Source organism: Cucumis melo, chromosome 3 (genome assembly GCF_025177605.1).
Source record: "Cucumis melo cultivar AY chromosome 3, USDA_Cmelo_AY_1.0, whole genome shotgun sequence".
NCBI classification, from domain to species: Eukaryota; Viridiplantae; Streptophyta; class Magnoliopsida; order Cucurbitales; family Cucurbitaceae; genus Cucumis; species Cucumis melo.
Window position 1 is genome coordinate 2,072,570 of NC_066859.1, and position 20,171 is coordinate 2,092,740.

General features: G+C 35.7%; 1 protein-coding gene across 1 annotated transcript; it reads left to right on the forward strand.

Moving 5' to 3' along the window:
- The first annotated feature begins 11,619 nt into the window (after positions 1 to 11,619).
- On the forward strand, positions 11,620 to 18,297 carry LOC103485502 (COP9 signalosome complex subunit 3). The gene is made up of 11 exons (XM_008443146.3): positions 11,620 to 12,008; positions 12,323 to 12,438; positions 12,566 to 12,809; positions 14,094 to 14,151; positions 14,256 to 14,345; positions 15,486 to 15,551; positions 16,188 to 16,277; positions 16,418 to 16,576; positions 16,660 to 16,781; positions 17,841 to 17,913; positions 17,983 to 18,297. Exons 1-11 carry the CDS (start codon positions 11,824 to 11,826, stop codon positions 18,049 to 18,051), a joined length of 1,272 nt encoding a protein of 423 aa, XP_008441368.1. The 5' UTR covers positions 11,620 to 11,823; the 3' UTR covers positions 18,052 to 18,297.
- Positions 18,298 to 20,171: the final 1,874 nt, after the last annotated feature.

Here is a 20,171-nt window from a genome sequence, read left to right on the forward strand (position 1 = left end):
CTTCTTTGTACCTCAGTTTTATGACGAGAATCTTTGGAAGCTTTCCATGCTCAAGATACTCTATGATGGGTTGATGCCAATCTTCTTCATCAATCAAATGAGATTTCGTTACGTTCACTTCCTGACATTCAGGAAAAAGTAGAGGCATAATCCACTGTTGACAAAGTGGTATATTTAGAGCTACGTTATCCGGCATCATCAAGGCAGTGGCTAAATTTGCTAATGCATCTGCTCTTTTGTTTTCTGTTCTAGGGACATGCTTCAGCATCACACTGTCAAACCTTTCCATCAATTGTAGCGTAAGCGAAGTATGGCTTCAAGACTTCATGTTTCACATCATACTAAAGCGAGAGTTGATTGATTATCAACTTTGAATCACCTTAAATTTCTATGAATGATACTTCGATTTCTAATGCCATTTGAAGGCCAATTATCAAGGCCTGATATTCAACCACATTGTTTGAGCACAATTTAGCAAGCGCAAAGCTATAAGGCAACATGTGTTTTTTAGGAGAAATGAGGACGATGCCTGCCCCCGCACCACTTCTTCGTGTTGTGCCATCAAAATACATAGTCCAAGGTTCCATAACTTCCGTGAAGAAAACTTCATCGTCTGAAAAGTCTTCACATAACTTCCAATCTGAAGGAATTGGGTGGTCTGCCAAAAAATCAGCCAGCGCTTGTTCTTTTATCGCCTTTTGAGAAATATAGACGATGTCATATTGCTGGAGTAGAACTGCCCATTTGGCTAAGCGTCCAGAGATAATCGACCTAGATAGAACATACTTTATAGGGCCCGCCTTCGCTACTAGACGAACTGTGAAGGCCTGCATATAATGCCTCAACTTATTGATGGCAAAGAAAAGTGCAAGGCACATTTTCATAATGGGAGAATAGTTAACTTCGGTCCCAACTAAAGTTCTGCTTAGATAGTAGAGAGCACGTTCCTTTCCCTTCTCCTTCTCTTGCGCCAACAATGCACCTAGAGACCTTTCTTGTGCAGCAATGTACAATATTAATGGCTTGCCAGGTATTGGAGCTCCTAATACTAGGGGATTGAGCAAGTATTTCTTTATGCTATCAAAAGCATTCTGACAAGCCTCATCTCACACAAAATTTTCTCCTTTTCTCATCAACTTTTGAAAAGGTTGGCACCGACCGGCCAGGTTGGAGATGAACCTTTGAATGTATGCCAATCGTCCCTGGAGACTTCTTAGGTCATGCAAACTCTTTGACCTTGGCATCTTCTGAATGACATCAATCTTGGACTGGTCTATCTCAATCCCTCGATGCCTTACAATAAAGTCAAGAAACTTTCCTGAAGTCACACCGAACGCGCATTTGAGAGGGTTCATCCTTAGCTGATATTTTCGTAAGCGATCGAACACAACCTTTAGATCCTTCAAATGGTTTTGTTGTCTCTTGGATTTGACCACAAGGTCATGAACGTAACGTTCGACATACTTATGTAGCATATCGTCAAACACTTTTTGCATAGCACGTTGATAAGTGGCACCAACATTTTTTAATCCAAAGGGCATCACCTTGTAACAATATATTCCCTTTGGGGTCCTGAAAGCTGTCATTTCTTCATCCGAAAGGGCCATTCGTATTTGATTATATCCAGACGACCCATCCATAAAGGACAGTGCCTCGTGTCCAGTAGTTGCGTCAACCATGATTTCTGTGATGGGTAAAGGACACGCATTATTCAGGTCACGAAAGTCTACACAGACACGAAGCTGCCCGTTCTTTTTTCTGACAGGGACAATGTTTGCTATCCATGTGGGATATTTGACTTCGCGAATGAATCCTGCTTCAATCAACTTGTTGACTTCAACCTCGATCTGGGGAATAAGCTCTGATCGAAAACGTCGTTGTACTTGCTTAATCGGTCGATACTCTGGTTTAATTTCGAGATGATGGACTGCTACCTTTGGATCAAGTCCTGGCATCTCCTTATACGGCCAAGCAAAAATGTCCTTATACTCTGTAAGCAAACTCATGTATTTAACCTCCTCTTCACTGGAGAGAGATGCACTAATGAAAGTTGGGCGTGGTTCTTCTATCGTACCAAGGTTTATCTATTTCAGCTCGTCTACAATAGATTGGCCACCATCCTCTAGACTCTATGAGGCATCTTCCGCGTCTTCTTCAGAAGTTTCAGTCTCTAATTCTTCAAAAATGGTGATATGATGACATGAGATTTCACCTTCTCTTTGTTTTGAGTCTTCCTTTTCAGGATTAGTTAATATAACATCATGTCTTTTCAACTTCAAGGAACCTTGACTTGTATTGAAAGTAACAAAAGTTTTTCTTTTCATTTGAGAAGGAACATTGCTACGAATTTTTCTCTCTCCCTTTACCTCGCAAGGAAACTCCTTACTATGGCAACTCTCAACGCCTATATGCTTAATTCGGCGCCAGACCGATGTGCGAAATGTTGATTTCTTCTTCTTTGTGTCTATGCTAGAACCAGTCTGGACATGTGGGCCTCCATCCCCAAGACGATCAAGGTTAGATATTGACTGATGATCTTTTCTTTCTGCCTCTATCATGCTTAGTCTTTCAAATACTGGGGCGCGTGCAACATGTGGACTAATTCGGTCAAATGCTGAGGTTCTTTGACTGTCACCTTCCTTTTCTTCCATACTATCGACCTCCTTTACAGTTATATGATTGTTGTCAACCACTTTTTCCTTTCCCTTTCTAGTTATACGGATTGGCTCTAGCGACTTGTACCCGAGTCCTTTTCTTGACATGGGTATAGCATGTCCTTCCCGTAACAGCTTCTTTTGGGTTAAGGCAACACTACAAGAAATCTAGCCTTTAATGTCACTTGGCGACCGACATCTTTGCGAGCGTTATTAAAGGTCTTTAATGTCGGTTGGGCTTTAATGTCGGTTATAAACCGACATCTTTGAAGGTGTTATTGAAGGCCTTTAATGTCCATTGATCTTTAATGTCGGTGGATAACCGACATTAAAGATATCTTTTAATGTCGTTTATGAGATATCTTTTAATGTCGTTTTTCCACCGACATTAAATATGTCTTTAATTTTTTTTCCATCGACATTAAAGATGTCTTTAATGTCGTTTTTAAATCGACATTAAAGACACATTTAATGTCGTATTTACACTAGTTTTTATGATGGCAAAACCAACATTATTTGGCTTGAATTATATATAATAAAATACACTTAAATAAACAACCAACAACTGTAAGTGAAAACTAAAAAATATAAAGATAATATATAAGATCGTGATTAATAACCAATGTATATGTACAACAGAAAGTTCCTCCACTAAATACATATTCATATTTGTGAATGTAGCGACCTCAAATTCAAGGACTAACAATTAAATACAGAACATCATTCACAAAAATGAATAAACATACAAAAGTACTCATCAAGTTGTTTCAATTCACGAAGCCTGCAATACAAGAATGGGTCAAATAATCACACAACAGCTTACAGAGTTCATCTTCAAAACTAAGTATTACAAAACAGTTCACAACAAAGTATATATTTATGTACTAAGACTTCTTGCAACAGACTAAGGGACTCTGAAAATGCTAAACAACAGTGGAATGAGAGACCAAAAGATCCAGAATATTTTGAGAATTACAAAAAAAAACATGGGCAAAGGAAAGATATTTCTAGAACCAGAAATTTTAATTCAACTCAAGTACATAAATGTTTTCAAGTTGAGAAATAGTATCATTATATCATCACTGTGCTTCATTTAGGATGTAAGAAAAATTACCAACAACGTCAAATTCGTAAGCTGAGATTCTACCAATCCTTTCCAAGAGCACAGGTCGTCGGCATCAGCTGCTACTATATCAATTTGAAAATAGTTTTTGTAGCTTTCAAAAGACATTGGTATCGTCAAGGAAATTTTAAAAGATTCAAATTGAAACTATTTCAAATACAGTTCTTGCCATGTTGTTTAGTTTGTTTAAGGTACATGTCACTGTCACAGTAACAACTTTAAATCCACCATGAGACTTTTGCTAAGTGAAGTGCTAAAATTAAGTGGAAAGGACCAAAGACTTCTTATAAAGTTCAACTGCCAAATTTGGAAGCATCAATGGAAGAAATAGAGTTGATGGATTTATGGAACAAAATACATAACAAGGATTGAAGATGACTTGCATTCATATAAGCAAACGCAAACGCAACGTGTAAAAACATGAAAGGAGGCAGATAGCTAGCAAAACAACCCATCTAAGACAATCGAGATTCAAAAAAGAGGAGGCACCTGAGGTTTCCAATAATTGATTACAGCTTGAACTTCTCTGCACGATTCCTGCATCCATACAAGCGATCTACTTTAGTTCTAACTCAAATTCCTCAGTCAAATGAATTCCAAAAGGGTTAAAAGCTCTCGTTGTAATCGATACTTTTTCCTCAATATCCTCCAAAATTTCAAGAACCAAATGCCACAAATACAAGACAATTTATCACAATTAAAATTGACCGGAATTTGAGACTGAAAGGGGAAATAACAAAAGCCATTACAAAATCTTATTATAACCAATTACTATAGTTCTGATGGTAGATCAGGCCTAGGATAAGTTACAATTGCACAGTGTACATGCAAATCAACCTAGCTCAAAAGAAATAATTGGGCATTATGTGAAATGTTGAATTAAGACACTAAATATTAGGAAATTTGTAAATCATACCAATCTTTTCTACGATGTCATCTGTTTCCCTAATTTCAGCTGTGTCAAGAAGAGTCATAGGAATGCCAGAAACTGTTACATTTGCTTCAATTACATCCCTGGTAGTTCCAGCAATTTCTGTAACTATTGCCCTCTCGCTTTGCACACTAAAAAATAAATGTGACAATAGAATAATGTGATTAAAAGTAAAAGAAAGGTAGCTAAAGAAAACCACCTAATATCAAACAGAAATTTCTGTTGTGAGATTAGAAATTTTTTAACATGTTTTAACAAGTTCAAAATTTCTTTTTACGGAGACTACCACACAAACAATTCATAGAATAAATGAAAATACAACAGAGGGAAATATATTAACTTTAGAATTCTAACAAGTGCTATAAGAAATATATTAACTTTAGAAAATTCCATTACCTCCATCTCTGTTCATTAGCAAATTCCCTAAACTCAATGTCAAGCTACCTCTACTGAAGTAAAAAATATATACAAATATACCATTGCATTTGACCATTGAAAACATCAAGTGCTTTTTGTCCTGTCAAGAGTTCAAGAACCAATATGCCAAATCAAAAAACAATAGTTTTTTATGAAGATTGTCATTGTAGTGCTTTTAGCAATTTGACTATTCTCCTAACATTAGTATGATCCCAAAAAGACTGTTAATAATCAAATAACAAATGGGATATTGATTAAAGTTTTAAATAATACAAACCTGCAAAAAGACCTTCACAACTTGAAGTATGAGAAAAGAAATCCAAACAACAAACAAAATGGAGATTCCTTTCCGATCGTATAGATTGAAGCACATTAATTCCTGGAGAAAAAAGGTCAAGATAACAAAAACATTCAGTTCATTCAGATTCTCCATTTGCATAAACAATGAATCAATAAATTTGAGCTCCACCAGTTCTGAGTTCTGTTTTCTGTTCTTTGAGAATCAGTGGGTCATACTCAACATCAACCAATACTGCAAAACCACAAAAAAAAAAAAAGAAAAAAGATAAATACAAAACATTAACAATTTCTTAGCTAGCTCCATCTTCCCTTTTCCTTTTATCCTATTCATTTTGATTATTTAGCTAAAAATTCAAACTATCTGAATCGAGCCAAAAGAATTGTCAAACAAGGTGATATACCTTTTAGCTAAAAAGTCGAAATTGTTATTAAAAGACTTCAAATAACCATTTTACTTATGTTTGCCATGAGAATTCACAACAGTCTCGTATTGTTAGCATATTCTTTATGGGGAAAAGGAAAAAAACCAACAAAGAGCAAATTTTATGACCTTCAAACAAAACCAAACATTATTACAACATATGAAAATCAATTAGAAAACCTTGAGAATAATTTCTTCTTTCCACATCTCAATTCCCTTAAAGAAAGACATGGAGGAAGTCCCTGTGAATCAAACAACCAAAAAAAGAACCCATATAACTATGCATAAGTCTGGAGTTGGGAAAAGAAAAAAGAAAGAAAAACACCAATAGTGATTCCAAGTATGAACATGGGTTGAAACAACAATGCTATATCATGATCTATAATCTGCACATCTTTCGTCGGATGAGCCACCCTTAAATTGTACCAAACCGATGATGTAGAAGCTCCCATTATCATACGTACAACAAAACAAACACATCCCATTAATTATAAAAATTTTCTTCAATTCAAAGAAAAATTATTTGAGGGATTTTAGATTTTAAAGAGCAAGCAATAAATTGCAAAAATACAATCCATTAGACAAAAGCCTTTCAAGAGAATACAAATTGCATTGTTGAACCAAGAGAAACAAAGTGATGTTCATACAACATCTAATAAAACGACTTGTTTCAAAAATTACATACACTACAGAAGAAAGTACCTAAAACTGCTGTTAGAATCTGAAGAGACTTTGGCACGAAGAATTGTCCAAGCCATAACTGTGTGACAGTTCCAGGTAATCACTTTAAGGGGTCGTTCAACTGTACCAAAGAAATTAGCAGACTTCCACGTAAATTTCGGCTGATTTTTGTATACAGAACCTTGCTTTTTTGCCTCAGTGGCGACAGAGTTCATTGATTTAGTGATTAATGATGAAGACGAAGAGAATAACGCTACCGATGGCGAAGGCGAGGTAGTCACTGGTCTAAGGGAAAAGAGAAGGCGAACGGCCTTCATAGTAACTGAAAGGCGATATGGAGGTCCGGCGACGGTGATCAATCTAGTCTAACTTTCTCGGCAGAATTTTAAGACAATTTCGAAGAAGTACTTGGCGGCATTTCTTTGACGTGTCCGTTTGCTGTTCCAGTGGGTTCGCCGCTGTCACGCGAAGGTTAGGGTTTATATTTTCCTTCAAAAAATAAAGAGAGAAAGAAAATCAAAATTAGGGTTTAAGACTACTTTGAAGCTTGCGCTAAAAAACTAAAAATGGACATAAGATTATAACCATTGGATGACGAAGAGGTTTCCAGATTGGTGTTCGGTAGATTTTCGAACATCTCGGACGGCGCAACGTGGATAACAGATCTTCGAAGGTCTGGGACAGTGCAACGGTGGACGGCGTGGCGGTGGTAAGCACGAGGGACAACTGAGCATGAAGGCTCGATGGTAGATGGCTCGACGGTGGTGGTTCAGCCCTAAACCTTAAAGTGAGATTGAGAAGAAAGGGAAGAAAAGCGTGAGAGGGTAATGTGAGAGTTGAGAAAAATCGTGAGATGCCAAGAGTAAATTAGGTTTAATGTGGCTTTTAACTTTATTAACTTAATTTTATAAAATTAAGATAATTAAAAAAAATAATCATAGCTTTAATGTCGGTTTTAAACTGACATTAAAGCTCTCTCTTTGATGTTAGTTTAAAACCGACATTAAACATCCGTATTTTAAAAAGTGACATTAAAGATCCATTTTCATTTTTTCCAACTGACATCAAAGCCCATCTTTCTTCTAGTGAAAGCTTAGGTTGTTCGTGAATTTTCAAACTCTTAAACTCAGTGTGAGTTGTGAAGTCATAACCTGCTTTCGCCATCAATTTATAAGTCTTGGGTCGAACCCGTCTTCGTCCACCTTTGAGGCGAGCTTGCTTCTGTCAGGTCTATCTTTATTTCTTGTTTAGTTATTTTGGTAAGCAGTGTAGTGAAGCTTTCTTTTAAAACTTCAATGTCACCAACTTTCAAACCTTGTGGGGACTCTACAAATGGTGATTCACCTTTCTTGCATCTCGACAGGGGGACATAGCACAAAATCGGTGGGTTTGAAGTTTTTTCATCCATCAAGATCACTTTTTATGGTGCTTGTGGACGCCTCACCCTTTCCAGAATGAAAGGTTCCTGTACTTTTATGTGGTTGCCTACTTGCAAGTGATTTTAGCTGTAAATTATCTTCTCTGTTTACAAGAGGAACTTCTACAGACACGGCTTCTGGGCTACTGTCATTCTTCCAATAAAACTTTGCATCTACAAAGTGGGACTCAGCTTCTGAGAATGGGTTGGAGTCGGCTTCGACCTTCTTTATGCCATCTTGATAGAATTTAAAGCACTAATGCAGTGTCGATGTTACTACTCCATTTCCATGAATCTAAGGACAACCAAGTAACAACTTATAAGTGGTCCTCGAGTCTATAACATGAAACAGTGCACTAGCCTTCAGGTCACCAATTATGAGTTCTAAGCGTATCATACCTATTACTCTTTGACTGTCCTGGTTGAAACCTTAAATTACCAGTTTACTATTTGAGAGTTCATCCATTAAGATGCCTAATTGCCTCATAGTCGACTTTGGCATTATGTTGACAGTCGATCCATTATCGATGAGAATTTGGTCGACTCTTTGTTCTCGAACATATCCAGAAACATACAACGGTCTATTATGAAGTTTAGATCCCAACAGTAAATCCTCATCTGAGAAGTCTATAGACATATAATAAGGAGTTCGTATGTCGCAGTTGGAGCACTTGAACTTGATGCTGCTGAATTCAACAATGCATTAATAAGGATGGTTTTGGTTTCTTGAGGAAGTGATAACAAATCATCCACATTGAACCTCGATAGGTCTTTTGACACTCCCTCCTCCTCTAGTGATCTTGGCGGGATGTTTTCTTCCTCTGTTGCGTTAACAGCATGACACGCAACAACTTCTAGGTTTTCATCCTATGATCACAAAGGAATCTTGTTGGAAAGAAGTATGCCAAGGTTACTAAGCGCTGAGGTTGAGGAAAATCCTCGTCTTCCTTGTGCACGAGCTTAAGCTTTCGAGTTTTCTTCTTTTTCTTATTCTTTTGAGCCTTATTCCCTCTTCTATAATTTCTATAGGAGCGAGACTCTTTTTGGATCGGAGTTGACTTTCTTTTCTTTCGGCGAGTCACAACAGTTCACCCTTCATCGTCTTCTTCAATCGATCTTTCTTTTTTTTTTAGAATCCTCGGGTGCAACTTCCTGATGGAATTGGACCACTACAGGCTCGAAGGTTCCGAATTGGACCAAGCTTTCCCTTTGCTCAAAAATCAATCTTGGTGAAGGAGCCTCTAACGTTATCGTTACTGCAACATGGTTTGTTTGAGCTACCTCCTTCAGGTCTAGCTCGATCTTTTTCTCACGAGCTAACCTTAGAATTAGCTCTTTCAACACAAAATATTTCTCTACTAGGTGACTGATGACCCGAAGATACTTGCAGTAGTTGTGATCATCGATCTTTCCTGCTTGCTTAGATCGCTTACATTCCGGCAGTTGGATCAGCTACTTCTCCAATAGTTGCTCTAGCATGTCAACAATATCTGAATCAGGAAATGAGTAAACTTTTTCCTGTCTTTCTTTTAAAGTCAGACGTCGTCTCTCGCTTCCATCATCCTTCTTTTCAGCTCTCTCTTCTTTTCTTTTAGAGAACTTTAGTGGGGTCGTGTTTACGACCATAGATTCTTTCACAGTGCTCTTCACTACCTTTTCGGCACTCTTCGTCTCCTTATCTTTTCTTACTTCAGGAACAAAAAAATCCTTAGTTCCTCTGCTAGCGATGCTCAATTCCATATCATAAGCGCGAGTTGCTAACTCTTCAAATGTGCGTGGCTTTATTCCTTGTAAAATATAGAGGAGTCCTCAGTGCATGCCTTGGGTGCACATTTCTACCGCTGACAGTTCGGTGAGTCGATCTTTGCAATCAAGACTTAGAGCTCTCCATCAGTTAATGTAATCGATGACTGGCTCTCCCTTCCGCTGTTTTGTGTTTGTAAGCTCCATCATGCTTACGGTACGTCTGGTGCTATAGAAACGATTGAGAAACTCCTTTTCTAACTGTTCCCAGTTGTCAATGACTTCTGACTCTAGATTGGTGTACCACTCGAAGGCATTTCCTTTCAAGCTTCAAACAAATTGCCTGACAAGATGGTCTCCTCTTGATCCTGCATTCTCACATGTTTTCGACGAAGTGGGCGATATGTTGCTTTGGGTTGTCCTTTCCATCGAATTGCTGAAATTTTGGAGGTTGGTACCCAAGTGGCATTCTCAAGTTATTGATTCTCTTGGTGTACGACTTTAGAGTACATGAAAGTAGTTTGCGACGGTCCTCCATATTGAGCTCTAATGGAATTCGCGATCATATCCTGTAGCTGCTGAACTGAAAGAGAAGCAACAGAGACAACATATTGTTGTGGTTGGTTTTCCTGCACCACATTCTTCCCTTTATTAGTAGCTTTGACAACAGGAGTTTGACTTGACTCAGCAGTTTCACGAGTCCGCATCTGCTCCCTCAAAGCTGTGATTTCATGGTCTCGTTCCTTCACAACTTTCATCAGGAAGTTAATTTTCCTCTCCATCTCTGCCATGGCAGCTTCGACTGTTATATCAGCCATCATGACAGACATCATGTTAAGATGTGCTTCCTTCTTTGACTTACTAGAGGCAGAATCAGAATTATCATACAAAGGGTTTTCCTTGATGACAATCCCAGCTTTAGAAGACTCCATCAATTGCTTAAGAATGCTCTGAGCGATGCCAAAACCTTGATCATGCTCCTGAGTGATTCCCTTAGAACGATTGCGGGTGATGGGTCCCGTGTAACTGTCGCTTGCAACAGAAGATTTGGATGCAACCTTCTTTGATGCCATTGATTTTCTTGTAGATTTGGATGACAAGAGAGAGATGAGAGGTAGAGATGTCTCACTGGACATGCCAATTTGTTCACACGAGATTTCTGAAGAAATTTGGTTCGTGGAGTTGAACTTGTGTTGACGTTGTATTTGCGTTAATTTGATGTGATGTGGTTCGATCTCTAGAATTTGATCCTTTGATTCTCTCTTGGCTGAATGCTTACACTTGATTTGAAGAAGGGAAGCACCTGATGTTCGACTTCAGGAGTTGAGGAGGCTTCTATCTCTTGGGAGAATTCTCTAAACCTTTTGGAGTAAAAAATTTCCAACCCTTGCAAATGAAGAGAACTCCTCTATTTAGAGAGTTTCCTAGTGGGCTTTTATGAACTTGGGTTGGTCTGGTCCATGGATCATACTCATTGACTCAATCACATGTATTTGGGTCATTCTTATTTTTTTGGGTTCAATTGAATTTTAGCCCAAGTAAATAATATTTAATTAAACCAAAATAATTAATTTGATTCAATTGCCATAAGAAAGACACTTGACATCATTAGAATTGTTCAATTTCTTTTTAAATTTAATTTGGACACATGCCAATTTTTTAGTTAATCCCAAATACAATTATTTTAGTAAATGGTGTGACAATTTGTAATTTGTTCAAAAATTTCTTATTCAACGTTGATAATTAAAAAAAATATTGCTCAAGATTAATTAAGTTAAATTCTCTTGTGAAAAAGGTTAGCCCATTTACGACTTTCGTAAAGAAAAGCCAATTATATAATATCATATACTATTTTAGTTGAAATCCCATTCATGTACTTGCCCCTATTTTAAGGTCAGATTCAGATCTCAAAATCAAAGTACAGCTTGTTGGGCCGGACATAGCTCAGAGTCCAGAAGGTGCAGTTGGACCGCATGATATGGGCTCAACCTGTTCTTCCAGCGATCTGGCGTTCACCGTTCGAATTCCGACTTGACATGAAAGAAAGAAAGGAGTATCGATTTCGATCGAATATTTCTCCTCTCAAAGTTACTCTTACGAGCCACTGTTCAGCTCCAGCTTCGCATTCCCCCCACCATGGGCACGGTTGAAGTTCTTGTTGCACAAATCCAAGGCTTGTCGACTACCGCCGGCGATATCTCACGCCTCCATACTCTTCTCAAGCAATCAGAAGAACTACTTCACGCCGAAACCTCTCGTTTACCTTCCGCACTAGCTCAACTTGATGCTTCCAAACATTCTTTAGGATATCTCTACATTCTGTAAGTTTTTCTTTCTTCTCTGAATTTTGTTTTATCTGGGTGTTGCTTGTTTTGCAAATTAGGGCCCGCCTCTCCTGTATGTTACACTACTATTGAGGATGAGTGCTTTTGTTGAACCATCGTTTGTTTTGGTGGAAGTTTGAATGGATGAAGTCGAAGAATTGGCGTTTGTATTGAAGGACCAACGATGGGATAATACCCATCTTCGATACACCCTCCAACAATTCTAGTTATTTGAACTCGAGTTTGTGGTTACTGAAATATGTTTGCAGTGGAGATTGATCCGTAATGTTTCCTTTTAAATATATTCGCAGAGAGGCATGCACTTCTGTACCAATTTCACAAGAGCAATCCAGTTCAATTCTTCTAACGATTTCAAGATTTATCTCTTCTTGCAACCCTGAGCAGATTCGTTTAGCACCTGAAAAATGTAAATCATTGTGAAAACTGATCCTTGTTATTCTTCATGAAAACTGATGCTTGTTATTATTAACATGTGTCATTGCTGCTGCTGTATGAAATTCTGACTATATTATCATATTGTGCTGATCGTGCAGTTGTCTCTGTTTGCAAGAGGTTTAAAGATCAAGTTATACAAGAGGCTCCAATTAGAGGGGTGGCTCCACTTCTTACTGCTGTTAGAAAACTCCAGACCTCTTCAGAACATTTAACCACTTTACATCCGGAGTTTCTTCTTCTCTGCTTATTAGCCAAATCCTACAAAACTGGCAGATCCATATTAGATAATGATATTCTCGAGGTTGATCAACCAAGAGACCTGTTTCTTTATTGTTATTATGGGTGAGTTGCCATTTCTTCCTCGATTGCTCAATTGTTGTATCTTTCCTTCTTTGGTTGAGATGCACTTTATTATCTTTGTATTCTTTGTCAACTTTGTTATTCGTTTCAATATTCGTCCTCAAAGTTCTACACATATTTATAGTTTTTTGCATGTGCTATATTTTCTTTCTGACCCTTCCCCACCCCCCTCATGTATGCTGATTTCATTCTATTGTCATTGTTGAGAACCTTTATAATGCATCTAAAATAAGGTAAATGGCCAATGAGTTACAATGAAAAGGCCTTTTCGGTGCTTTCTGCTGGAGTTTGGCCGTTTTTTTGAAAAAATTATGGTGTAAGAAATTTTATGTCGCATGTGAAAAATACTTTGTAGTAAATCTAGTTCCCTCTGCCTCTCTCAGTTTTTGTTTTTCCCCCCTCTTCCTTCCCTATAGGCTAATGAAACTTTTCTAGCGATCCGTTTCTTAGCTCTACTGCTTTGAGGTAGAATCATATTTACTCTTTGTTTCCCAGCATACTGTTAGTGTACAACTTGACTGATCCTAGAGGGAAACTTTGACCTTTCACCATTGGTGTCTTGAAACTTGTTAGATACGTTAGAGGTCGGCCCTAAATTGGAAATGTCTTTTGGGGTCAATGGATGGGCTTTCCATGAGTTGCTTCTTTTGGGGAGTATTTGACTAGAGAGATGGAGGAGAACCTTTTTAGAGTGTAAAAGAGTATTACGAGGAGTGGATTGGGCTATCTCAAATCTTCCCATTGTGCCTTGTTGTTACTTTTTCTTTTCTATAATCAACAACTATCCTTTATTTTAACAATTTGTCCAATGTTTATTTTGTTTTTGTCACTCCCTTTTGTTTCTGTGTTTTATTTTTTGTTTAGCTTGTTAGTTGTACTTGCATTCCTTTCTAATGAAAATTTGGTTTCTCATAAAAAAAAAAAAAGATAAAGCAACTTGTAAAACAAGGATAAATAAGGTTTCTCAATACTTTGTTTATAAAATTATTTTGCCATCTTGGCTGATCTAGAAAATTTGGAAAAAAGAAAAAGTAAAAGAAATCATTTAGCTGTCTTATAAAAGACATTTGTGTAATTGAGAAGCAAAAAACTCCGTTTAATCAAGATTGTTGTAAGTTGTGAAAAAAATCTAGCATCTTCCGAATTACATTCTCTGTCTAATAAAATGTGATAATTTAATTTTATGAGTTCACTCATATGATGAGATTCAATTTCGTCTTTCTCTGCTAATAGGGATTTTGTGATGATATTTTTCTTATGTGACAGGGGGATGATATGCATAGGACTAAAGTTATTTCAGAAAGCACTTGAGCTTCTTCATAATGTGCACCATCTAAATTGAACTCCTTCCTTTGATAATTATTACTATGTATTTATTTGCAATGCTTCTGGTTGATCTGACAACCACTACCCATATTTTTGTTACAGGTTGTAACTGCTCCAATGCAATCAATGAATGCTATAGCTGTTGAAGCATACAAAAAATACATTTTAGTCTCTCTCATTTATAATGGACAAGTATGCTATTTTTTCTATCTGCTTTATTATTAATTTTTACTATTTATTCTATGGTCCCAAATATTTGGAAGTGAGAAAGGAATGTCTGGAGGTTGTTTCTTTCAATTTCATCAATATGTACTGCACAATATGGATTCTTTTTTTGGTTCTTACGCATATTCAGTACTGGTACATTAGTGAGATTAGGTCTTAGGATTAGTAATATCCTTGAGTTCTGCCTTTTCTGAATGGCTGTTCCATCTCAATATACCTCAACTTTCTGTTGGCGACTATTAGCCTCTACCTACAGAAAAATGAGATGTTCCACCATGGCCTCGGGTAAGTATGCACTCAACAAGAAAAAGGATGTAGATTTTGTGATCATTGTTGAGTTTTAAGAGATGGATATGGAGTTAACCTCATAAAATTCTTTGTAGAAATGTACAGTTAACAGAGTTTTACTCTGAAAAATTATTTGCAGAAACAGAAACATGTACTTAACTTCCTCTTGGTGGAGTTATACTCAAAAAATTCTTTTATAATCACAACCTTTCCACGATTATGAGCAACTGGAAAGCTTATAGTTTTTCTTGGGAGGGGGTTTTCTTTCTTTTGTTAATCCTATGTAGTTTCTTCCTATCTAAAAAAATCGTTAGAATTTGATTGAGAGAGCAAAATATTTTGAATATAGAGTTTTAAACATAACAATATCTAAGGACCCTAGATAGGAAAATAGTGGATTATTAGTAGAAAATGATGATGGTTATTAGTGAGGGCATATTAGTACATAGTTAGTAAGTTAGTTAGGTCTTTTTGTTATAAATAGTAGGAGAGGAGTTGGGGAAAGGGGTGAAGAATTTTGTTGAAAGATTTCCTTGTAAGGGAACCTTGGTAAAGTAGCCCTCTTGAAAAGGCTAGGTTACTTTGTTACTTGTTCTTATGATCTTCTAGTATATAATCCGTATATTTCACATTTGATTGTTCTTTAAGTGTTCTTGAGTTCATTCTTTTTTCTTGAGATAATCCTTGTTAGGTGGGATCCTAACACAATACTTAGCTGCATAAGCAGTTTTCTTACTTTTAGCTTTGAGTTGCATATTAAGTTTATATTTTCCTGTGATCTTATGGAGACTAATATGCGATACATGAATCTGGTGGCAGTTTTCTACCAGTCTCCCAAAGTATACTTCTTCAGTAGCACAGAGAAATTTAAAAAACTTCTGTCAGGTAATGTAAATTTGAAGTGAAGAGCTTCTCTTTGTTCATGGACAGATAGTGCTTTGATCAAAGGTTAATGTAATTCATCTCGTGAATATCACTTAATGTTAATTTTTTTAAAAAAGTGAATGTTCCTTGTTTGGATGTGTAGGAATCAATGATAACTTTTGTTTAGTTTTGAAATTTTTAAATTAAGATCATAATCATCAACTGAACGATGGATCCAAATTTTGCTTGCAATTAGAATATTTCTTTTAGGATATCTGGATAAAGATTCCATGCAGTAGTTTCCTTATTCAATGGTGGGTATACAGATGCAATGAGCGATGCAGTTCTTTATTGGAATCCTGAAAAATAGACAGTCAAGCTCTACTAATTGATGCTATCTAGATTTTATTTAGGTGGAGCATAATCGTGTTTCTGATTAATCTTTGCAGCATTTGCGCGGATTGTAAATATAAAGGGAATAGTTTGGTTTTTGATCTATTTTGGTATATTTTTGCAATCAAATTTACCGATGGAGTCTATGCATTTAGGTTAAAGGAAACGTGCGATCAATTCCAGTTGCCGTACTTGTAATTGTATCCCTCCCTCTTGTGATTCGTTTATGCTACTTTTATTTATCGTCTGTTTCTTCTTTTACAGCCCTACATTGAATTGGCAAATAGTTATAGCACAGGAAATGTGGAGGAATTAGACACCGTTTTTCAAACAAACAGGCAGAAATTTGAAAGTGTAAGAATTCCTATTTCACTATTTTATCACTTTAATTGGTCTAATTAAATGGTGGATGCACTGAAGAGACCTTGCTTTATCAATCTATCATCTAAATGGTTTGGGGTTTTTGATATGAAGCATGAATTTTGTTATATCAGGACAACAATCTTGGACTTGTAAAGCAGGCTGTATCTTCTATGTACAAGCGCAACATTCAGAGATTGACACAGACGTACTTGACCCTCTCTCTTCAAGATATAGCCAGCACTGTTAAACTCAACAGCCCTAAGGAAGCTGAAATGCATGTCCTACAAATGGTAACTTTAGTAGAATGATAGGATTATAATCTATAATTAATCAACCTCCATCTCTAATAATTTCAGTCTTTGGTACAATTCAGATCCAGGATGGTGAGATCTTTGCAACAATTAATCAGAAGGATGGAATGGTTAGATTTCTAGAGGATTCTGAACAGTACAAATCATGCAGGATGATTGAGCATATCGACTCTTCTATTCAGAGGTATGATGCTTGGAATTGAATGAGAAAACAGACAAATATGTTTTATGTTATCGTGTGATAATATGCATCCCGACTTTTCTTATACATACGTGCTTGTGCTTGTTCTTTCAATTTGAATTTTCTTTTAATATAAAAAATCATCTTATTTTGTAGAGCTTTGTGGCAATAAGTAGCGTTTTCTAAATTGCCATATGCATCACAACTATGGTTGAACTGTCTTTGATACCTAGGTTTTGAGCATAGTTGGGAGTGGGAGTGATAGTTGGGGTTTTGAGCATAGTTGGGAGTGGGATTGGGAGCGATAGTTATACAAATTATTATGTTTAAAATCAAATTATTATGTTTACTTGATTGTAAATATTTTCATATATTTAAAATCAAATTATTATGTTTACTTGATTGTAAATATTTTCATATATTTAAAATCAAATTATTATGTTTATACCGAAAGTGATTTTAAAACTAAAATTACTAAAATGGGTATTTTATATTTGGAAGTTCATTTTTTAAGAATTATAATAAATATCTAATTTTATTACTTTACTTTTCATTTATTTATTGTTAGATTAGTATATGAGATTGATGTATGAGGTAAAAAGATGCACATATTAAAAATAAAAGAAAATTCAAAACATACATCTCATCCAGTCTAAAAATGTTTGTATAATTACAAAATACTTTAACTATATATATTATCTATTGAAGCACAAACTTGTATAACAAAAATATTAAATAGAAGGAAAGGTGGTGGCGGCGTGTGGAATGGCTGAGGTGTGAGATGGATTGGAGAGGATGGAGAAGGCAAATGTGAAATTAGGTTAAAAGTTTCTTTATTAAATAGAAGGTTATTTTGGGTTTTTCAAAAATTATATAAAATAAGGCGGTGATTCCTGAATATTCATTTTTCCACCCTGAAGCTTAAAAAATCAATTTTATTTTGAGTAATTTCTTGTTAGTGAAAAAGTCTTGTTAATGTAAAAAATGATTTTTGGCTATGTCAAAATCACTACCAAACACACCTTCGTTATTCTTATCCCTTTTCCTCTCTGTTGATCACAGGATCATGACACTTTCTAAGAAATTGACTGCTATGGATGAAAATATATCCTCTGATCCTCTATATCTAGCAAAGGTGAGGAACTCTAAATCAAAATCTCATTTTGAATGTACATATGTGAACTAAAAAAATGGTTGTTTTCAGGCTGGAAGAGAGAGGCAGAGATTTGATTACGACGACTTCGATTCCGTTCCTCAAAAATTCAATATTTGAAGGGGGCTATGGAATGTGATTTTTGTAATATTTTTTCTTCTGCTGGATATAGTTCAAAGAGACAAAGCCTTTAGAGGTCATTTGCTTGTGAGTAGTGTATGTTATCTCATTCTCCTTCCTGAAAAACTAATTTTGTGTATGCTTTTATGAAGTCTCTGTTCCATGTAATAGAGATCTGAATGAGATACCGATGAAGGGCCAGAAGGCTTTTTTTGAGTAGAAGTCGAGATCAGTTGATCAACAAAACATCTTTTCAAAATAGTTTGCTATTACTCGGTACACAAAATATAAATTTTCTAGAAGAAAAGCGAAAACAGAGAAGGATAAGTGTGGAAGAAGTGTTTGAGAAAGAGAAGCAGAGGGTGGCCTTTTATAGGCCTTGAGACCACAACTGTAGAGATAGAAACGAACAGTCATCCACAGAACGTGTCTGTTCGTGCGTTCGCAGGGAAGAGCTCCAAGATCGGTGGGGGTTGAACATGTGGCCTCTGATAACGGATATAAAAGAGAGAAAAATAATAATAATGAATATTATTTTTATTTTAACAGAAAAACATTCTTAAATAATAGTAATCATTTTTAATAAACAATTATTTTCTTTTCCTTGTCACGGACAACAAGGGTATCCCTTGAGGTCCAAATCCATATGAAATGTGTGGATTTTAGGTCAAAGCAGTAATGAAGTGCCAATTTGATTGGATAATTCAATTTGAGCAACCTTAAGGACTTCAGTAGAGGAAGTACCTTGGTCTTTGTTGATTTAGTTATACAACATTAACAGGGGTAATATTAAAGCAGCCAATCCAGTAACAAACCAAAATAAAATAAGAAAATCTATTCTACAACTACAGAGCACGTTACATTTAAAAATCCATAACGTAGGAAAGAAGACATCAATACCCAATCCGATTGTCGAAGTTGGGAAAATATCAGCACAGTAAACATTCCAACATTATTCTAATCTATCAAACGAAAAAAGATTTCAATACTCAATCCAAACTCTAATTGCCTAATCAGTCAAAAAATGTCTTAAAAGAAGCAACAAAGAGTTTGTCCAACTTTTCATTCTAAGACCAATCAGTTTAAATCCAAATTTTCATTCCAATAATGCTTAAAATATGTCTGGATCAAGTCCAAACTTAAACAATCTAAACTTTCATTCCAACACAAAGTCCAAATCTAGATTTATTTCAAGAATTTACATATATACATGAAGCTCAAACTCAAACATCCATACATACAACTCTACAAACCATATGAAAAAAACAAAAAGACCTTAGACCTTAGGTCGAAGGTGAGGACAAGGGTAAAACCAAACGGCTATGATGACAAATGCAGAAGGTTTGCTAGAGAAGAAAAGTTTATTATTATTATTATTATTATTATTATTATTATTATTATTATTATTTTTGTTGGAGATGAAGAAAGCAGGCACGGGAGGTGGGGTTTATGTATTTGGGATCACGAAGTTGTGTACGATTCGCCTTCAAGTTGTGAATCGGATACACGACTTGGTATTGAAGTCATATACTCAGTTCATGACTTTGTGAATGGTGGACAACAAGATGTAAACACTGCCATATTGGTAGTCAATTACAGGCGTGCAAGTACACGACTTCAATGCCAAGTCTTGTATCTTCTCCATGACTTTGCATAATTGTGTATCTAGGTAGTGGGTACACTACTTCGCTATATTTAATTTTATCAATACTTTTACCATTATCCTATTTTTGACAATATTTATTTAAATAACATTATTTTAAAATTATCGTTATTAGATGTCAAGCAAGACAAATCATTATGTTGATTTGATTGAATATATAACATTATTAATTAATTTATGCATATATATTTATGTTAATTTTTTATAGTTATTATTTTGTAAAATTTATAATAAATATTTTAATTAAACCAAAATGAATTAGGTATATGACATGAAATACTGTATTTATTTTGTTTTGTAATATAATTGTATATTTTAAATTTGAAAATTTGTAATCACATAATTTAAAAGTAGTATTATCTACAAATTCATATTTGGTTAACTCAATGAACTGAAACACAGACAATGAATTTGAAAGCATAAATTTTGACGTATTTTAACATATTCTTATTTACTC